General features: G+C 38.8%; 1 protein-coding gene across 1 annotated transcript in view; it reads left to right on the plus strand.

Moving 5' to 3' along the window:
• Nucleotides 1–6162: 6162 nt before the first annotated feature.
• The window catches only part of LOC103988827 (RING-H2 finger protein ATL2), a 55712-nt gene continuing 39861 nt past the window's right edge, over nt 6163–22013 (plus strand). The window contains exons 1-2 of the mRNA XM_065086105.1: nt 6163–6753; nt 16364–16472. Coding sequence (XP_064942177.1) covers nt 6271–6753; nt 16364–16472 — 592 coding nt within the window. The 5' untranslated portion in view covers nt 6163–6270. The remainder of the gene's footprint in view (nt 6754–16363; nt 16473–22013) is intronic.

Raw genomic sequence — 22013 nt, forward strand, 5'->3', positions numbered from 1 at the left:
TTTATGATGTGTTAAAAGAATCACTTAAAAAGAAAATGCTTTTCCATCTTATCGAGATTAATGATTTCATGATATTGTGTGAATCTCGAAATTGATTTTGATGAAATAGTAATAACATGTTATGAATCTCAAAAATGATAATTTGATTATGATTTTTTTTTTTTTTTTTGTAACTTGTCTTTTGATTTTTCAGAATTCAATGAAGTGTCATATTGATATCTTGATACTTGGAATATTTTAAAATGTGATCTTGATAAGAATGTTTCAAGTTGCTCTTTGTGCTATATCTTTTCAAATGAATCATGAGCCTTGATATAATATATTTCATAATATAGAAATAACAAGATTTCTTTGCCTTGTATGTCTTGTGTGATGATTGTACATCAATTTGCTTTATTATGAATTATATGAATCTTGATCGTGAACTTGTTAAGAAGAATTTTACTGAACCATGAATCATATCTTTGGTATTCACGAATTGATCCTTATTGATATCTTTCATGAATTCTTTGCATATTTGGCTTGTTGAATGGTTGAAATTTTTAGCCATTGAGTTCTCCCTTCTTTTCGATAATGACAAAGGGGGAGATAGATTGCTAGCACAATTCAAGAAAAAAACAAAAATTGCACTTCTCAAAAGAGAAGAAATTGCTATCTTGAACATCATAGAGAATTGCTAGCTTGAAACATCAAGAAAATGCAAAAATGTGCTATCGTGCCTATCTCAAGAAAAGCAAATATGCCAACTTGCATATATTTGAATTTGCTAGCTTATAAAACTTGCATATTTCAAGAAGCAAGAGTTGCTTTCTTGAACATCTCTAAATTGCTAGCTTGCAAGTTCTAAAACATTGTAAAATTGCTAGATTGCATGATAATAAAAAATTAATATTATGTTTTTCATGCAATGAGTTGAACCCATATAACAAACACTTGATTGTGGTACTTCTCCTTTTTGTTGATGACAAAGGGGGAGAAGTATGTTGATGACATGACATGTGATGAATAAGTTCATGATGATGTGTTGCAAGTATTCATGATGAATATTGCAATGACTTGAATTTTGTTTGAATTCAAGGTTCTATCAATATGGCATATTGATAGGGGGAGTTTGTTTAAACTCCGAGAGTTAAGGTTAACTCCGTCATCAAGTGGTTGTCATCATCAAAAAGGGAGAGATTGTTGAATCTCGTATTTTGATGATAAAACCACTTGATATGTGTTTATAATTTAAACTGCATTTTGAGTGATGCAGGTCTACTCGATCAGGATTAGACAGTTAACGCAGGAGGAATTGACGTTGCGCTAGAAGAGATCACGTCAGGATATTGGATGGCTGAATGCTTTGGACGTCGGGCATCGGGCCAAGGAGAGCGAAATTGCGCCAAGGATATCGGGGTTGCGGAGGTCAACCGTCGATTGGGCAACAAGCCGCAAGAGAGGACGATGCACCGAAGAATCGGACGAAGCGCCAACCAATGACGTGCCGGGCAATAGAATGTCAATTCGCGTTGTAATAATTGTCTAGATCGGAGTTGAGTTTTGGTTTGTGTGTGCAGGATTAACTACGATAACGATGAAGACATAAAGTGAAACAAAGTGCTGGAGTCAAGCGGGAAGGATTCGTTGGGAGTTCGAGAGTTCGACGGAAGTCCGAAAGTTCGTCGGGAATGCTGCCGGAACTAGCCGAGAATGAATAGGGAGCTTGCCGAAGGATTTTTCGGAAGCTCGCCGGAAGGTTCGTTGGAAGTTCGCGGAGCTCACCGAGAAAGATCGGAGCTTGCCGAAGAAGCTCGTTGGAACTCGCCAAGATCAAATCGTGAAGTCTAGGAGCTTGTCGGGAGTCCGCAGAATGGTTTCCGATAGTTTATTGGAAGACCGTCGGAAGTTCGCCGGAAGCTCGCCGGAAGAAGTCTTGACTTACGGACTTTGTAATAGCTTAGAAAATATCTTTAAATTCATAGTTAGCATGTTAATTAGGGTTAGGATTAGGTGTTAATCCTATAACCCATGTAGGGGCCAATTGGGCCCGAGTTCGGACTGGTGTGGGCCAAGTTTGGAGCCCAACAAGTGAGCTGAATTGGCCTAGGCGGTGGGACCGCCCAGACTGGGCGATGGCACCGCTTGACTAGGTGGTGGCACCGCCAGTCCACTATCAATGTCAGACACTGACAGGCGGTGGCACCGCCACTGACAGGCGGTGGCACCGCCGGCCTCGGAAACCAAAGAGAATTCAAATTTTGGAGCCCAAATTTGAATCCTCTTGAGGCCTATAAATACCCCTCAAATCTCAACTGAGATAACAACTTTTTGAAAAGCAATAGTTTAAGTTAAGAGCCTTAGAATAGTCTTTGCAAGCCTTGTTTTTCATATTGCTTAAGTGTTCACCTCCTCCCATCTTGTTGAAAAGAATTGTAAGAGTGTGAACCACTTGTAAAGGTTGTAAGAGGGGTATTAGTCCTTCCCCTACAAGAAATTTGTTAGTGGAAGTTGGAAGCCTCTTCGAAGAAGGCTTCGCAAGTGGATGTAGGTCATTTTGACCGAACCACTTTAAAAACTGCTACGTTATCTGGTTTGCATCCTACTCTTGCCATTTACATACTGCAAACTTATCTACTTAGTTACTACGCTTCTATATGTTTCTAAGTTATCAAGCTTCTAAAATCGGCTTCCATTGATATTGCTTTTCATCGTAGGAAAGATTTATCAAAACCGAAGTTTTAATCCGCTGCACTAATTCACCCCCCCCTCTTAGTGCCGCTCCGATCCTAACACTAGGGAAGTCCACCCTCATGCGTGGATAGTTGGGATTGATCATAGAATCTCCCCTCTTTTGGAAGTCATCTCTTCAGGCTTGGTGCGATTGGGCAGAGCTCTCTCCTTGATGTGATTTCTTCGGGCTTAGTGGTCGGCCCAATCTGAGTTTAGTAAAGAGTGTCCGAATTGTATCCTCCATTCGTGCCTCAAAGGCTTCGAATTAAGCATTGATTGCCTCCTCAGATGCCATAGTATATGCCTCCAAATCTATGATGTTATGATCTCTCTTTTGTTGTCAGGTTAAAGGCGTGTATAGGTTGAGAGAGGTTATGGTCGAAAGGGTTGGTGGATTGGTAGATGTAGGCTGCGGTTTAGGCTTGTTTTGTGACTGTTTTGGGTACAGTTTGAGGGTGTGGTTTAGTGGAGTCTTAGGGCTGTGGATGAAAGTTTTTGATCTGTGGTAGATGGTAGCAAAGGTTTGATAGAAATAAGTGGAAGTTGCAGCAAGTATGTGCTGTATTGTAAGAGTAGAATTGTCATCGAAAAACAACGGTTTCTCGACGTAATTTCTACCAAAAACTTGAGAGAATTGAGGAGGGAATTGATAGCAAAATCATAGTTTATATGACAGCAAGGATGTCTAATTTAATCAAAAAAATTTCGGCAGTATTACAGCAAGGAAATTGGTGCAAGTTACGATTGCAGAATTCTCATCGAAAAATTTCAGCGGATTGTGATGAAAATTTACAACAACACGAAATCATTTTAAGAGATGAATTCCTTAATAGATCAATCTTAGATGGAAACCAAGATGATCTATGAAGTGTATAAGAAATTTCATTCAAAAAAGATTGCAAATAGATGGGTTAAGGCAACAATATGCGGCTGAAACTTTCTACAACACAGATTTTTAAGTATAGTAGATTGGACGAAAAAGATCAGTAGTTTATATTGAGAATTTTTTGATGAAACCAAAGGGAAATCCACTGTTAGGTAGTGTCAAAGCTATCATAAAAATTTCTTAGAGATTTGGATAGAAACAACATAGTATCAAGATCAAACAAACAGTGCTATGCGGCTGAAATTTTACAGTGCAGATTTTCAAGTATAGCAGATTAGACGTAAAACATCAATGGTTTATATTGAGAATTTTTTAACAAAACCAAAGAAAATCTGCTGTTAGAAAATGTCAAAGATGTCATAAAAATTTCATAGAGATTTGGATAGAAAAAACACAATAGCAAGATCAAACAGACGGTGCTATACGGTTGGAATTCTGCAATGTATCTTTCATCGTAGAGATGAAAACTTTATGACGAAAAGTTTATGCAGCAATATAGGAATAATTTTTTTGAGATTTTTAAATAAAGATAACTAAATTGCAGCAGTAGTAAGGTAGGAAACCATAACCTGTTGCACTTCACGGGGAGATCAAAGGATGATCCGTGGTGGTGGAGATGACGACGGAATTTGGCGATGATCTTTTAAGCAATTGTGGAAATTACTTTGGACAGTTGTGGAGGGTTGATGGATGGCTGTGGAAGGGCAGCGAGACGCCAAGAACGCTGCTCTGATACCATTTGTTCGAACCCTTGCAGATTCTAAATTTGGGGTTGATCTCTTTATGGGATTGGCCTCCTTGGAACCCTATAGGGGTTCCTCCCTCCAAGTTGCTGCTCAAAGGCTGCAGAAAAGATTCATCTATTGCTTATCAAAAGAGGAGGAATACATGGCTATTTATAGGGTTTCTAAACCCTAACTCCTAATAGGACTCCTACTTAAGACTCCTACTTCTAACCAACTCCTAATAGGACTTCTACTCAAGACTCCTATTCCTTTACAACTCTTAATTCTTCTCTAAGAAACAACCTCCTAACCCTAGCCGGCCTCTTCACCTCTTTAATAGAGGTCGGTTTAGGTAGGTTTTACATGAATGTCCCTCTCAATTAGGACTCTCCTAGCTAGTGTCCTAACAGTTCAATCTTCAACACATCGACCAATCTTTTGGCTCAACATCCAATTTCAACGTAACAATTATTTAGCGAAACGTCTTACTCTCCTGCTCAATAGTTGGCCCTTTGATTATTCAAGTTTGTGATTAAAGTATTTTGTTTATCACTTATCTCAAAAATATATTTAGTCCAATAAACTTATCAAATAATTTTATTATCAAAATCTGAGATTCAACACCATAAAGATTCTCAAGACTATAAGAATTTCCCAAAGCCTTGGTGTCAATGGCTAATCAAATAAAACTTCCCAACTACACCTCACAAACTGAGAAGTGGGGGTGCATGTATTAGGAAAACATTGATAAAGTCGATAGCACCATGATGTCAACACCTCAATAAAATAGAATTGATGAATCAACCCTAGATGGTTGATACCTTGACATGGCGTGTTGACAACTAGGCACTGCATGGGTAACTTGATGATACCACATGGCTGACAACTAGATGATTAGAGCCAACATGTTGATGCCATGTGATCGATACTTCGATGCCACATCAACACTATATAGCCAAACCTTTGGCCTTGCGCGGATGGCACACCACCACCAAACAATACCATGTGGCTAGTAAGCCAACACCCTATGGCCCTACCTTTTACAGCCTACTGGCCGCACCCATTGTTTGATACACGCCATGTGTCAGAATGTGACATCATCTCGAAGTTGACATGGCTAGTGATAATTACATTCGAGATTAGCTCTCCACATTCCTACTAGTAATGCATCATCCGAAGGTAACGATCCTAAAAACCCACTATAAAAAGGATTCTACAAGTATGTCCCAAGACACACTAAAGCTCGAAACATTTTGAACCTATCTTACTTGCTTACGGCTTTAAGTATCGGAGGAATATTATTATGAATGCTCCGACGTAGATTTGTAGGATTCAAATCTGACTTAAAGATAGTTCAAAAAAGAATTCTTCCCCGCTCAGCCCGTCACCATCCTTCTGCATTCTGCATTGCGAAGTCAATAACTAATGTACTGTTCCCTCCCTTATTCTATGGGCGAGCGGTGCAGGTCAGGATGTCAAGTGGGAGCGTTTCAATATTTATGAGGGGGAATACGCCCACGCATTCAGCTACCAACAATTTTACCTCAGCCGACGTATCAGTGCGTAAGTGGAGTATCTTGATCTCATGGGCCACACTTCGTTCTGCAGGCAACTGTAGGACCTTTCTGCTGCCACATCAGTCGATAAAAATTAAGCTCGGTGCACTCCTATGTTCACGTAGCGTTGCATTAATATTGGACTGCACCAAACTAAGGAAGAAGGATAAAATATATATATCTTGAACCTCAGCGACACCACCATCTGACCTTTCAACTGTATTTCTAATCTACATAGAGGAAGAGAAGAAATCAATGATTGTATATATGTTTGTGCCTGAGGTTAGACAACTTCTTCTCAGTCTCCTACTTGCCAGTTCACACCCTTCTCCTGTTTATACCCTATCGAGGCATCTATCATCGCTCCTTAACTCACTACACCAGGAAGAAAATGGCCGATACGAACCAGGGAAGTCCTAATGGCTCTCCAACTACGCACCCTCCTTATTGGCTCAGTCATGGCCATGGCCGTGTTCTTTATCCTCTTTTCGCCATCCTCAACGTTGTTCTTATCCTCTTCTTGTACTGCTACATCTCGCGGAAACTGTGCAAAAAGTCTCAGCAATTGAATGAGACCAACACGACCGCTGCTTCTTCCGCCAGCACCTCTCCCTCGTCCTCCCTGCGCCACGCCAGGCTCAAACCAGACGTGTTTCCGTCACTACCCGTCTTCGTGTACTCCATGGCGAACGAGGGCAAACTGGAGTGCAGCGTGTGCTTAACGGAGTTCAAGGAAGGCGATAAGGGGCGGCTCCTTCCGAGATGCAGCCACAGATTCCATGCCGACTGTGTCGACATGTGGTTTCAGTCCCATTCCACCTGCCCCATTTGCCGGTCCGCCATTGAACCTAAAGCTCCGGGATCAGATGAGGCAGTATGAATTCCACTTTGCTTTTCTTCTATGTGTGCTTTTGTGGTTGCAGAAACAATCTAGTGATTGCTAACCTTAATTCTAGCTTACAGTTTACATGCATTGGGCCTGTCATCGTAGATGGTATATATGTGTGGCTTGTTAAATAAACCTCATTGTTACTGGCATGTACATATGTAAACTTTCTCTGTCCATTGCTCTTTAGCATTTCATTTGTTTCCTTCTTATATGATTCTAATGAACCAAAGTACAACTTGGTTACACAAAATTGAGCAGAAAGGAACAGTAGAAACGGAGTATTCTTCGTCATATATGCTTCATAGTCACATAAGACACGAACGGAATTCATCAGATGGAGAGTCGTTCCAGTTTGATCTTATGTTGGTCCTAGATCTAATATATATCAAATTGTTAGCGTACTGATCCATACGACAATTAAGTTAGGATCAATTATGTCTGCCAACCCCTTCACGGAACATAAAGCATATCCTTTTATCTCCCTTTTGTACCAACTCAAAACCTCTCGTTATGCATAAATTAGTTAATCAAAAATAATTTCCCTTCATGATCTAAATTATAAGTTCTCTATATTATTTTTTTAAGTCATCACACTACGACAAAGACAGGCTTAGCTTGAGCGGAGATTCATAATTATTACTGTCTTTATATATTCCATGTTAAGAAGTTAAAAAATATTTTTAAATATCATAAATTAATATTTTATCTTTTAAATCAAATTAGATAGAGTTTTAGGATAAGGAATTCTTAGTTTAAAATATATTTTAGAAGATTTCAACTAAGATTAGATAGAGTCGTAGAAATTAGAGACACTTATATTTTACATCTATAAATAGGTTGTATCTACATGTGTAGATCAATCAAGGTCTCAAGTATAAGTCAAGTCTACAAGTCATTCAAGATCTATAAGTTTTTTCTTTTTGAGAAATTCAATAAAGTTTTTCTTTTTCGTCTTGGTTTATTCTTCTTCTATTTGGTTTAATCTTAAGCTAATGGTACCTTATTACTACTATTTGAGAAAGAGTTATATTTGCATCTAATCCTCCCTTTCTTCATATAGTAGCAGGGTCATTGGTAATATGTGTTTTCAAGATAACCTTGGTACAAAAAGATAACCTTTTTCGACTATAGAATATTATAATTAAGTTAGTAGATTTGGCATTGAACTTCTCAATTAGTCTAACTATAATATCTAGAAAACTTGTTTGGAATCTAAACTCATAGGGGAAGATCTATTAGATATGGTTGGTGACAATGTAACAATAGCACTCGATGCTACATATGGAGACGCCATAAAGATATGGAGGACTTTAAATGCAAAGATTGAATTTGTATTAAAAAGATCTATTTCTCATGATCTCTTTGAATATATTATTCATTGCAAATCAGCTTCAAAGATTTGGATCACTCTTGATACATTGCTCAACAAAAAGAATATGGCTTGAATTTAGTGTTTAGAGAATGATTTGACAAATACTATCCAAGGTGATCTCTCAAATTTTTAGACTAAAAAATTATGTTCAAATATATCACTCTTAGATCCAAATGAGCTTTTGATGTACTAATGAAATATTATATTATTTGTAGTCTTCGAAAAGAATATATTATTTATATTATATCTATTCAAACATGATTTCAACAACCATCCTTAGTAGAGTTGAAATTTTTTTTTCCTTCTTAAGAATCCTTAGCTCATCAAATGGTGGGAGTTTCTACTTTAGGGGGAGATGGAGATGCCCTTATTATAAATAAGTAAAAAGGTAATAATAATGATAAAGAGAAGAAGGATGATGTTATCAGCAAGCAAGAGTCTTCTTCAAACAATGGTGCAAATTGAAAGAAGATCAATGTTATAAGTATGACAAGTTAGGCCACATTAAGAAAAAATATCATGTAAATATTAAAAAAAAAATATTGCAAATAAAGAAGATTGTTCTAATGCTACTGGTGAAAATTGGGGCAAATGCTTTGTGGTTGAAACTATTGAGGCCATGACATCTATCAATTTTTTAAAATGACTGAATTATTGATTTAGGATATGATCATCATCTCACTAGTAGGTACCAAATACGTAAATCTTCATCAATATGAAGGTAATAATATAATTATCATGATAGATAGTACTATTCCCTAAGTGGAAAAGGAAAGTACTATTATAATCTCATATTAAGACAATGATCTTATTATATTAAAGAGTGTGTACCATGCTCTAGGAATGAAAAAATATCTCTTTTTTTATTACAAATGCAATTGATGTTGAAAATTATATTCCTTTTTTGTCCTAATGAAATCAAGTATCTTTGCAATATAAAAGAATTAAATATAGATATAGTATAGACTAGTAAAAGAGTCAAAGATTTATATATTTTATCAGCATCAACCTCTTATGTTGATAAGATGAGTACAAATGATAGTGCATCATGCTAGTAATTGATGCCTTGCAAGCCAATCATGTGAGTGATGATATATGTGACATGATATATACTCTATTTACTTATTATTTATTTGATATTTTTTTCACTTTGTATTGTTTATTACATGTATTATTGTGATCATGATGAGATCACAATATTGAGACTGATTTGCCATTAAACATAGACTATAAATAATCTCGATTAGAGACAACTCGAGAGAGACATCGAGATGACTAGATAGACTAGAGTGCTGCTGTACACCCATCTATATAATGGAGGTGGTTGGTCTCATAGTTGCTCATGTGGGGACACTAGGTATACTATGTCGATGCTCATTGGAGAATGAGTTCACTTATTGACCTGCTCACGGAATACTGGATGGTTGATGATATCTTATTGTCAGACAGTGATTCCGTCATCACAATGGTGTATCTGGTCCTTAGACTTGAGATACAAAAGATATCCTATATGAGTACTCTACTCTTTGATACCAGACTTATAAACCTAGAAGTTCTAGATCTAGCACAACCGGTTATCATGAGTGACAACCAAACTTACGAGGGCTATTGTGTGTCAATAGAGGATCATCCACTCTTAGTGTCATGAGAATAATATCTTATATGTTCTTACTTAGGCAAATTCGTGGCAAAGATCATTCAGATTGAGAGAGAAAAAGTTTTCTCGGAGAATCCGACTACAGCAAGATTATAGTAGAAGCCATATGGGCCTGATAGCACCATTCATAGTATACGGTATTTGGAATATTATAAGGATGAGAGACTATAGATACATAGTAACTAAGGACTGATAGGTCTAATATATTGGATTCTCTTATATCATATAGGGACTATGACATAGTGGCCCAATTCATCTGTAGTTGATAGTCAAGTGAATTATGATCTCCATAATAATTATTATTATGGAGATAATAATTTATTAAGTCAGAAAGAGTTCTGACAAGTATGACTCATGGCAAGCTCAATATTAGGCCTACTATTAAGATGGTAAAGGCCCTAGGGGGGTAATTAGTGCTTTCGAAAAATTACGATGATTCAAAGACTTTCATTCGATGAAACCTATATCGAAAATACATTTAACTTAAAACATACATAAGAGTAGTAAGCAAGTAAATCAGTAAATGACTACAAGAAAAAGCATAAACATAAATGCAAACCAGATTTATAGTGGTTCGGTTGTCTTGACCTACGTCCACTCCCTATTCCTCTTTACTCAAGTTCACTGGCTTTCACTATCAATCTTCTTTTCAATGGGCAAAGATCAATTACCTCGTTACGACTACTTCTCCTTTTCATAGGCTCAGAAGAGAACCTTCATACCTCTTTTTTACAAAAGACATCACCCCTCCCATAGACAACTTCTAAACTCTAAGAGGAAGAGACTCAACAATTCAAGAGAGATTACAACACTTTTTCTTCAAGAATTCTTTCCCCTTTCTACTCTTTTACTTGTTATCCTAAGTAAGAATGAGTGGGGTATTTATATGCCCCAAATGACTTTAGACATAAAGCCAAAAATTTAAATCCCCAGGTTTTCAAGGTACTAGCGATACCAATGCCTACATTGGGCAATACCGCTACCTACCACCCTAGGCATTGGTAGTACCACTACCTAGTTTGGGTGGCACCACCGCTAGGTTTTTCAAGAAAATACATTCTGTACTTTCCAACTCAAAAGCTATTCCACCGCTTGGCCCAACTTCAGGTCACTAAATTAGCATTTCAATATGCCTAATTTCATGTCACTGAATTGGCCTTTTAATATGCCTAATTCAACCTTGATTCAAGCCCAATGGGCCTCTAATTAAGTTGACAGGGTTACATCCAAAACTAACTTAATTAAAACCTAAACTACTTTGATAAGACACAACCGATTACAAACATGAATCATATGTTGTTTGGCATATCAGTGGTTCATCCGATGCTTCGTTCGAATTTTCGGTGCATCGTCCTCTCCTTTGGTGTATTGCCCGATCCATCGACATGTTGACATCCCGCAACAATTTTGCACCATTGAATTCTTCCACTCTTCTTATTTTTTTTTGTTTTTACATAGTGACAAAGGGGAGAAAGAGAAGTGTTATATTGCACATATCAAAGAAGCAAAAGTGCTAGCTTGCCATCTCAAAATACAAAAATTACAAACTTGCACATCTCAAAAGAGAAGCATATGAAAGATCAAAAGTGCAAACTTGCAAAGTGTTAGCATGCCGATCTCAAGATACAAAACTTGCAAACTTGCACATCTCAAGAAAACCGAAAGATCATGAGTCATTTTTTGATTCAAAAAGAAAACTCAAGTCATGAAAACCAAGAAATCAAGATAATGATATGAAAAATATAAAAGATAAATTTATGCATTTGAAAGAGTTAACATGCCTAGTTCTCTTCTAATTATTCCTCATTCAATGGTTCTATAAAAATATCTGCTAATTGATATTTCGTATCAATAAAATCTAAAAATATATCATGATTATTAACATGATCTATAATGAAATGATATCTAATATCAATTTGTTTAGTTCTAGAATGTTGAATGAGATTCTTTGTTAAACATATTCATCTAGTATTATAATTCTATCCCATACCCCTACTGGGACGAACCAAGAGTTATTTTTGAAGTAAAGCCCATAATATTCTAAAATATTTTTCATCCAAATAACTTGTGCACAACATATACTTGCTATTATATATTTAGCCTCGGTTGTAGATAATGCAACAAAATTTTATTTCTTGGAAGACTAAGAAATAAATGCATGACCCAAGAGATGACATGTTCCATATATGCTTTTTCTATCTTTTATACTACTAGTTATAGGTGCCCAACAAGCCAATCACGTGAGTGATGACATGTATGACTTGACACACAATCATTTTACTTATTATACTTTGGTATTTATCACTTTATATTGACTATTGCATATATGCATGTATATATTATGATGTCCTTGAATCTGTACAATGGGAATTGGATCGTGATGAGATCACGATAATGAGACCGATTCACCTTTAAACACAAATCCTAAATAATCCTGGTCATAGGTTACTCAAGAGGGAAATCAAGATAATTGGACAGACTAGTGTGCTATATACCCGTCCATATGATGGATGCAGCTAATCTCATAGCTGCTCGTGTGGGGACACTAGGGATGCAATACAGGTGCTCATTGGAGAATGAGTTCACTGATTGATCCGCTTATGGAATGCTAGATGGTTGATGATACCTTATTGTCTGATAGTGATTCCATAGTCTTAATGATGTATTTGGTCCTTAGACTTGAGACACTGAGGATGTCCTGTATGAGTGCTCCATTCTTTGATACTAGACTGATAGGTTTGGATGTCCTAGATCTAGTACGGTCGGTCATTGGGAGTGACAGTCAACCTTACGATGGCTATTGAGTGTCGATAGAGGATCATCCACTCTCGGTGTCATGAGAAAAATATCTCATATATTCTTGCTTAGACAAATCCTTGGCTAGGGTCATTTGGATTGAGAGAGAAAAAGTTCTCTGGGAGAATCCAATTAGAGCAAGACTCGAGTAAAAATCATATGGGTCTGATAGTACCATGCCCGGTATATGGTCTTTGAGATATTAGATGGATGAGGGACTATAGGTACATGGTAACTAAGGACAAACAGGTCTAATGGATTGGATTCCCCTGTATCGTTTGAGGACTGTGGCGTAGTTGCCTAGTACATCCGTAGTCGATGAGTCGAGTGAATTATTATAAAGATGATAATTCACTTAGTAAGAAGGAGTTCTGATAGGTATGACTCATGGCCAGCTCAATATTGTGCCTAGAGGGTTACACATATGGTAGGCATTACGATGAGTAAAGGTTCGGATATGAGATATCCGCTAGAGCCCCTATTTTATTAGATATCGAATAAACCCCTGAATTATTGGATCCAATGGACGAAATCCAATAAGAGCTCGTGAGAGATTATTGGATAAAGATCCACTAATCTAGGAGGCTTGGGTAGTTGGATGAAGATCCAATACCCAATATGAGAGGATCTATTAGGGATAAGTTGATAGGGGACCTCTATAAATAGGAGGGATTCAGTGGTTCATAGGCTAGAGCTTTTGCTTGCCTATACTATTCTCCTCCCCCTCTCCACCTTAGAGTAGGCCTGGAGTTTGGAGGAGCATCATCGTAGCCCTGCTATATGGATCACCGCTAGAGAGGAGGGCACTTGACCTCCTTCACCCTCTCCTAGAGATCTGTAGGGATTCAGGGATATACGATCTCCCTTGGTAGCATAATCTATTCTATACGTAGTTTTAAGTTTTGCGGATTTTTACGCAACAATCTTCGCACGATGACAAACATATCTTTGGAAATTAGGGATTTTGTTTTCTGTTCTTCTACTGCGCATGTGATGTCGCCCCTAAGATTTTCCAATAGTGGTATTAGAGCCAGGTTGTTCGTGCGAAAGATTGGTTTTGAATTGCATGTGTTATGTTTGTGCAATACTTTTGACATCAAAATTGTTAACGCAAAAGGTGAGGAAGGGCAGCAACTGTTGTTGCCCTTGTTGCGCTCGAAGATGGCAGCTTGACATCTTCGGGCAGGCAAGCCACCTACGCACAGTAATAGTTGTTGCTCATAATTATGGCCGTAGGCAGTCGGTCGCTCATAGGTAGAGCCGCCTGCGGTGTGCAAGGGGCGGCGTCGACACCCACGATCACCGCCTATGGGCATAACGCCCACAGCGATGCCTACTCGCAAGCAGCCAGCGTTGCTCGCCCGCGGGGGCGGTGGTTGCAGTAACAACCCCATAGGCAGAACCGCTTGGAGGGGTGGCGGTGCCCGTAGGGGCGCCTGCCTCCGAGTGTGCCCAACTATAGTGGTGGCATAGGTCGCGAGCACACCACCTGCGAGCACATCGCCCACATGCAAGGGCAGCGCACTGCCCCCACGCCGCACATGCTGCCGCCGGTAGGGTGGCGGCGGTAGCAACAGGGGAGAGGGAGAAGGGCATTAGGGTTTTATGATAAAAGATAGTTTTGCCTCTCGGAATTTTAGAAATTCTAAATTCTATCTTTTTTTCCTAAATTATGAAAATACCCCCTCAAAATTCATAAAATTCCCTACATGTCCCTAATTTCATAAATATTAATTAATTAAAAGGTTTAATTGATTGTTATTTTTATTATTATCTAGTAGTCCTACATGATGATTATTTATATATGTGATGTATGATGTGTGGGCGGATGATCATGGACCGTGTTATGTGTGTATTTGTGATTATTATTATTGGGGCCTATGAGCCTCCATTATATTTCTCGTTTATTGTCAGGCCTGTATGCCTATGATTAAGTTGTAATCATACAAGGAGGCATAGTGAGAGCATAGAAGCGATAGCGGGACCCACGAGATGGACGATCGCGATGCATGGAGATGCGTCAGATGTCGATGGAACCGATGAGGACAAGATGGACGATCATAGGGCATGGAGATGCCCCGCTGCACACATAGATCTTGAGATAAGTGATTAGGCCCATTGGCTCGGGCCTGATTAGATTAGGCTGTGGTCCATGATCATCTGGTGTAATTACTTTATACATACTAGATATGTATATATATAAATAAATAAATAAATATATATATATATATATATATATATATTTGTATGCGATATGGATATATATGAAATATGTATATGTGTGACATGTCATATTAGGAGACCAAATCATGGAAACCCTTCTCTCGATAATATTAAGTCGGTAAAAGTGAGGCAATTAGATTGACCCACGTGGCCTTTCATTGTTATAGGTAGGGATCGATTCCCGGTATAGGTTGAGTTGGTCGAGTCCCTCGAGGCTCACCTACATCGCGATTCGCTATCTTACCTATGACATAGAGATGTCACCGATGACCTAAGGACATGGTATGCTTGGTCGAGTCCCTCGAGGGTATATCATCGAATCAGACTCATCTTGTAACGATGGTATTGACTTAACCGAACATCATGGTTGGTGGAGTCCCTCAAGACCATGGTGATTCGGAGGACGAACAGGATGGGAATCACAAGGTGTTGTGATCGACAGGAGTTCCCTACCTTTCAGGCTTAGTGTGATTGGTCGAGTCCCTCGAGGTTACACTAAGACGCTGATTGGATCCTGATCCCTACTAGAAGTCTGTTGGAGATTTTCGTTTCACATGCTAAGGGTGTCGTGTGACTTGTCAGTAAAATAGTGGGAGCATATTAAGTTAGAAGTCTATATCTTGATTGTTTCTTTCTACAAAATCTGCATGTTATTTATTTCTACTACATCTTTATTTTTATAAAATATCGCTTTCAAATCCCTTACGTGGCATCTTGATGTCAACCGCCTCACTGGTCCAAATTACACGAATTGGCTCCGCAACTTGAGAATTGTTCTCACGGTGGAGAAAATCACATATGTCCTTGATACAGTGATGCCTACGCTCGAGGAAGGGGCAAGCGAGGATGAGATCGCTTGCTACGTGAAATACATTGATGACTCCACTCTTGCTCAGTGTTACATGTTGGGCTCTATGACTCCTGAGTTATAGAGACAACATGAAATAGATAGATGCCAGATCCATTCTTCTACATGTCTGCAAACTGTTTGAGGAATAGGGAAGGACTCAATGATATAAGATATCTAAGAGCCTCTTCCGCGCTAGGATGACTGAGGGGACATCGGTTCAGAACCATGTGCTAAAAATGATTGAGTGGATAAAGAAACTCATAAGTCTAGGAATGGTCCTAGAGGATAACTAGTGTGTAGACATTGTGCTTTAGTCCCTACCAGATTCCTTTTCATAGTTCATAATATATTTTAATATAAACAAGCTTGAGGTGACTCTCCCAGAGCTCCTCAATATATCGAGGGAGGTAGAGAGCACTGTCAAAAAGGAGAAGCCAGTTCTCTACGTTGGTGAGACCAGAAAGAAAAGAAAAGTAGAAAAGTCCCTTAAGAAGGGCAAGGGTAAACCATGTAAAGTAAAGATTGCAAAAATGGGCACTAAAAGAGGAACTGCAAAGAGTACATTATAGAGAGGGTGAAACATAAGCTTGGAGAAGCTTAAGGTATATTCATGACTAGTCTCCATTTGTCAGACTCTTATGATAACACATGGGTATTGGATATCGGTAGTGCTTATCATATATGCAATTCATTGTAGGTTCTAGCAAGGCCTAGGAGATTGGCGAGAGGCGAGATGGACCTCAAGATGGACAATCGAGCAAAAGTTGCTGCAGTAGCTATTGGCGAGGTCGCCCTACATATGCTTGGTAGAGCTATTATTACATTAGATGCATGTTATTTTGTTCCCTTTATTATCAAAAATATTATCTCCATTTCATGTTTGATAGTTAGTGGAAATAAATTAGTTTTTAAGAATAATGGTTATTCAATATTATTAGATAATGAAATTATCACGAAAGGAACATTGCATAATGGTTTGTTTATGCTAGACACTACTTCACATATCATGAATGTAAGTGTGTCTAAGAGGAAACGAGATGAGGCGTACAGTGCATACTTGTGGCATTGTAGGCTATATCACATCCATGAGGGAAGGATTAAAAAATTACTAAAGGATGGATATCTAGATCCATTCGACTATGAGTCATATACAACTTATGAGCCTTGCCTTCGTGGAAAAATTACCAACTCTCCATTTAGTGGAATTGGAGAGAGAGCCACTAAGCTGCTGGAACTCACACATAATGATGTATATGGACCTATGTCAACTCATGCCATTGGTGGTTACTCTTATGTCATTATCTTCACTGATGATTTCTCAAGATATGGATATATGTACTTATTGAAGTACAAGTCCGAGGCCTTTGAGCAATTGTTAGAACCCTTGCAGATTCTAAACTTGGGGTTGATCTCTTTAGGGAATCGGCCTCTTTGGAACCCTATAGAGGTTTCTCCCTCCAAGTTGATGCTCAAAGGCTACAGAAAAGATTCATCTATTGTTTAAGAACAGAGGTAGAATACATGACTATTTATAGGACTTCTAAACCCTAACTCCTAATAGGACTCTTACTCAAGACTCCTACTTCTAACCAACTCCTAATAGGACTCCTACTCAAGACTCCTATTCCTTTACAACTCCTAATTCTTCTATAAGAAACAACCTCCTAACCCTAGCCGGCCTCTTCACCTCTTTAATAGGGGTTGGCATAGGTAGGTTTTACATGAATGTCCCTCTCAATTAGGACTCTCCTAGCTAGAGTCCTAACAGACTCACCCTCTTTAAATCAGTCTTGTCCTCAAGGCTGACGATTCATGAACTCTGGAAATTTGATCTTCAAGTCATCATAATTCTCCCAAGTGGCATCTTCTATTGGTAGGTTCGCCCATTGTATTAGCACTTTAGTAGTGGGTCATCATCATCGAGTCACGATCCGTCGATCAATAATGGCACTTGGCTGGGTCTGGAGTTCTCCTTAGGTAGTCTTATTTGGTGGGTGGCTTTGGGCTGTCTCCAAGCACCTATTTACAACTTCTGTCTGGCCGTCGATTTGTGGGTGATATGCCATACTCCTTTTCAATTTAGTACTCTACATATGGAATAACTTTGTCCAAAATCTGCTTATGAAGATGCAAGTAGAATTTATTATAAGCACAATGCGTCTCTTATAGTGTAATTCTTTTGAGTCTCAATTGTAATGAGCCACGAAGCTTGGTGCTTCCTCCAATTTTTTTATGATCTTACTAGTCTCTGAATCTTTCTGCCATTCCATCTTAATATCCTCAAGGAAGTCGCTGGTCGAAAGTGAAACGATCAAAAATTCAGCTTGCTTAGGTAGCTATTTTTACTGCTCGGGGGAAGATATCTTCTGCTCCAAGAGATATTTTAGGCTTTCATGGTCGGTCTTGAATTGAAAGTATTGCCTGATCAAGTACGATCTCCACCTTGTTGCTGCGTGCACATTGGCGAGCATCTCCTTATCATATGTTAACATGTTTTGATAAGGGGGAGACAATGCCTTGCTAATGTATGTGAGTGGTCGACCATCTTGCATGAGAACGTCTCTCATTCTGTCTCCAGATGCATCGGCCTTAATGATGAAGGGTCGGTTGAAATATGGTAGCGCTAGCACCGACGTCGTCGTTATGGCTACCTTAAGTTTATCGAAGGCAATGGAGGCTCTATCCGACCATTGGAAGACATCTTTTTCCAGTAAGGAAGTAAGTGGTGCACTGATCTTTCCATAGTTTTTCACGAACTTATGGTAGTAGCCTGTTAAACCCAAAAAGCCATGTAGCAATTTTATGTTCCTCGGGGTAGGCCAGTTTTGCATTACTTTAATTTTGAAGGGGTCCACCGTTACACCTTCCTCTGATATGATATGCCTAAGATATTCCACCTTTTGTTGAAGAAAGTAAAAATTCGTAGTGGCCGTTGTGTGTTCGAAAGGCGGTTTTCGGTATGACTTCTTCGTACACTCGTATTTGATAATACCCGGATCGAAGGTCCAGCTTTGTGAAGATTTATGCTCCCTTTCATCTAGCAATTCATTTACTACTAGAATAGGGTATTTATCCTTGATGGTTATGCCATTGAGAGCTCGGTAATCAATGCATATTCGCCATGTTCTGTCCTTCTTGCGTACAAGTAGCACCGGTGAAGAGTAGAGGTTGCAACTTGGCCGAATAACTCCTGTTTCGAGCATCTCTTTTATAATCCTTTCTATTTCATCCTTCTGGAGATGTAGATACTGATATGACTGAGTATTTGCTAGAGGTTTGCCTGAAAGAATCATTATATAATGATCATGCCGACGGGTAAGAGGTAGGTTGTGTGGTTCGTTAAATGTATCTGAAAATTCAACAAACAAAGGAAGTAGGTTTAGATCTTCAAATTCTATTGGCTCTCCCTTAGTTTGCTGCTCAAGTTGTATCAAAAAGCTGCTGTATATTTTATGCAAAACTTTCTCCATTTGTTGTGTGCAAATCGTCGTTACGTCGCCCCCACGTTTCCCATTCAGTATCACCTGTTTCTCCTTATTATAAAATTTCATAATTAGTTGCATAAAATTCCAAGAAATATCACATAATGTTATCAACCATTTAATTTTGAGCATGGCCTCATGATCATCAAGAGGGAGAAGGAAGAAATATCCAATTATCTCTTGGTAAGGCCTCATGATCAACAACAGTTTCACTTGCGGGCACCTATGATCATACTTCAAAATCCATCCATCGGCGACCTTAACGTCAAACCTGCTGCAATTCTCGATAGGTAAGGCCATATGGATAGTAACCTTACTATTTAAAAAATTATTAGTACTGCCTGTGTCAATGAGAACAGTGATCGGTTGTTGTTTGAGAAGGCCTCCAACTTTCATCGTTTGCGGGTTTGAGTAGCCGGATAGTGTATGTACCATAACTTCGGTCGGTTGTGGCTCTTCTTCTGCATCTTTTTCTTCATGTTCAAGACTCTCTTTTGAATGTTCAATGACCTCTTCTTCTATTGGTTTAATTATAAGAAGTCTCCCTTTACTACAGCGATGCTCACGGCTCCACGGCTCGTCATAATGCCAACATAACCCCTTTGCATATCGCTCCCAAAGATCTTCTCTTGTTAACCTCTTTGGTGTTGGGACTTGGTCGACAGTAGGGGGGGCTGAGGGCTTCAATATTATTGGTTGAGGAGTGACCCTAGTCCTCCGAGCTTCATGGTTCAATTGCTCCTCTTGATGTCGTGCGAAAGAGATGGCTGCCATAAGCGTATACGGTTGTCGCGCTTTAACTTCTCCTCGGATCTCCGGCTTCAAGCCCTCAATGAAGGTCCTCAATAGCTATTTTTGAGACCAATCACGAGTTTGATTAGATAACCTTTCAAACCTGGTTTGGTACTCCTGAATGGTGGAGGTTCGTTGGATCTTTGCTAGTTGTCCGTCAATATTCTCATAATCGGTTGGTTTGAAGCGGATCAGCAGTCTTTCTTTGAATTGTCACCATGAAAGGACTCCATAAGTATGTTCAAACCAGTCAAATCATTGTATAGCATCCCCTTCAAGATGTATAGCTGCAATTTTCACCATAGATGCATTCACGGTTTTGTGGTACCGAAAATATCGCTCCGTACGTAAGATCCAACCAATCGGGTCTCCTTCTTCCCATCTAGGGAAGTCCACTCTCATGCATGGATAGTTGGGGTCAGTCATAGAGCTTCCCCCCTCTTGGAAGTCATATCTTCGGGCTTGGTGCGATTGGGCAAAGCTCTCTCCTTGATGTGATTTCTTCGGGCTTAGTGGTCGGCCCAATCTGAGTTCGGTAAAGAGCGTCCGAATCTTATCCTCAATTAGCGCCTCGAAGACTTCGAATTTAGCATTGATTACCTTCTTAGATGTCATAGTATATGCCGCCAAATCTGTAATGTTAAGATCTCTCTTTTGTTGTCGGGTTAAAGGCATGTATTGGTTGAGAGAGGTGATGGTCGAAATGGTTGGTGGATTGGTGGATGTAGGCTACGGTTTATGCTTGTTTGTGGCTATTTTGGGTGCAGTTTGAGGGTGTGCTTTGTTGGAGTTTTAGGGCTATGGATGAAAGTTTTGGATCTGTGGTAGATGGTAGCAAAGGTTTGATAGAAATCAGCGGAAGTTGCAGCAAGTATGTGCTGTCTTGTAAGAGTAGAATTGTCATCGAAGAAACTATGGTTTCTCAATGTAATTTCCACCAAAAACATGAGAGAATTGAGGAAGGAATTGATAGAAAAATCACAGTTTATATGACAGAAAGGGTGTCTAATTTAATCAAGAAAATTTTGGCAGTATAATAGCAAGGAAATTGGTGCAAGTTGCGATTGTAGAATTCTTGTCAAAAAATTTCAGTGGCTTACGACAAAAATTTACAGCAACACAAAATCGTTTTTAGAGATGAATTCCTTAATAGATCAATCTTAGATGGAAGCCAAGATGATCTATGAAGTGTATAAGAAATTTCATTCAAAAAAGATTGTAAATAGATGGGTTAAGGCAACAATAGGTGGCTGAAACTTTCTGCACCACAGATTTTTAAGTATAGCAGATTGGATATAAAAGATCAGTTATTTATATTGAGAATTTTTTGATGAAACCAAAGGGAAATCCACTATTAGGAAGTGACAAAGCTATCATAAAAATTTCGTAGAGATTTGGATAGAAACAACGTAGTATCAAGATCAAAAAATCAGTGCTATGTGGCTGAAATTTTATAGTGCAGATTATCAAGTATAGCAGATTAGACGTAAAATATCAATGGTTTATATTGAGAATTTTTTGACAAAACCAAAGGAAATCTTCTGTTAGGAAATGCTAAAGATGTCATAAAAATTTCGTAAAGATTTGGATAGAAAAAACATAGTATCAAGATTAAACAGACGGTGCTATACGGTAGGAATTTTGCAATGTATCTTTCGTCGTAGAGATGAAAAATTTATGACGAAATGTTTATGCAGCAATATAGGAATAATTTTTTTGGCATTTTCAAATAAGAATAACTAAATTGCAGCAGCAGTAAGGTAGAAAACCAGAACCTGTTGCAATTCACGGGGAGATCAAAGGATGATCCGTGGTGGTGGAGATGACGGCGGAATTTGGCGACGATCTTTTAAGCAATTATGCGAATTGCTTTGGGCGGTTGTGGAGGGTTGATGGATGGCTGTGGAAGGGCAGCTAGATGCCAAGAACGCTGCTCTGATACCAGGTGTTAGAACCCTTACAGATTCTAAACTTGGGGTTGATCTCTTTAGGGGATCGGCCTCCTTGGAACTCTATAGAGGTTCCTCCCTCCAAGTTGCTGCTCAAAGGCTGCAGAAAAGATTCATCTATTGC

This window comes from Musa acuminata, chromosome BXJ1-2 (genome assembly GCF_036884655.1).
Source record: "Musa acuminata AAA Group cultivar baxijiao chromosome BXJ1-2, Cavendish_Baxijiao_AAA, whole genome shotgun sequence".
Taxonomy (NCBI): domain Eukaryota; kingdom Viridiplantae; phylum Streptophyta; class Magnoliopsida; order Zingiberales; family Musaceae; genus Musa; species Musa acuminata.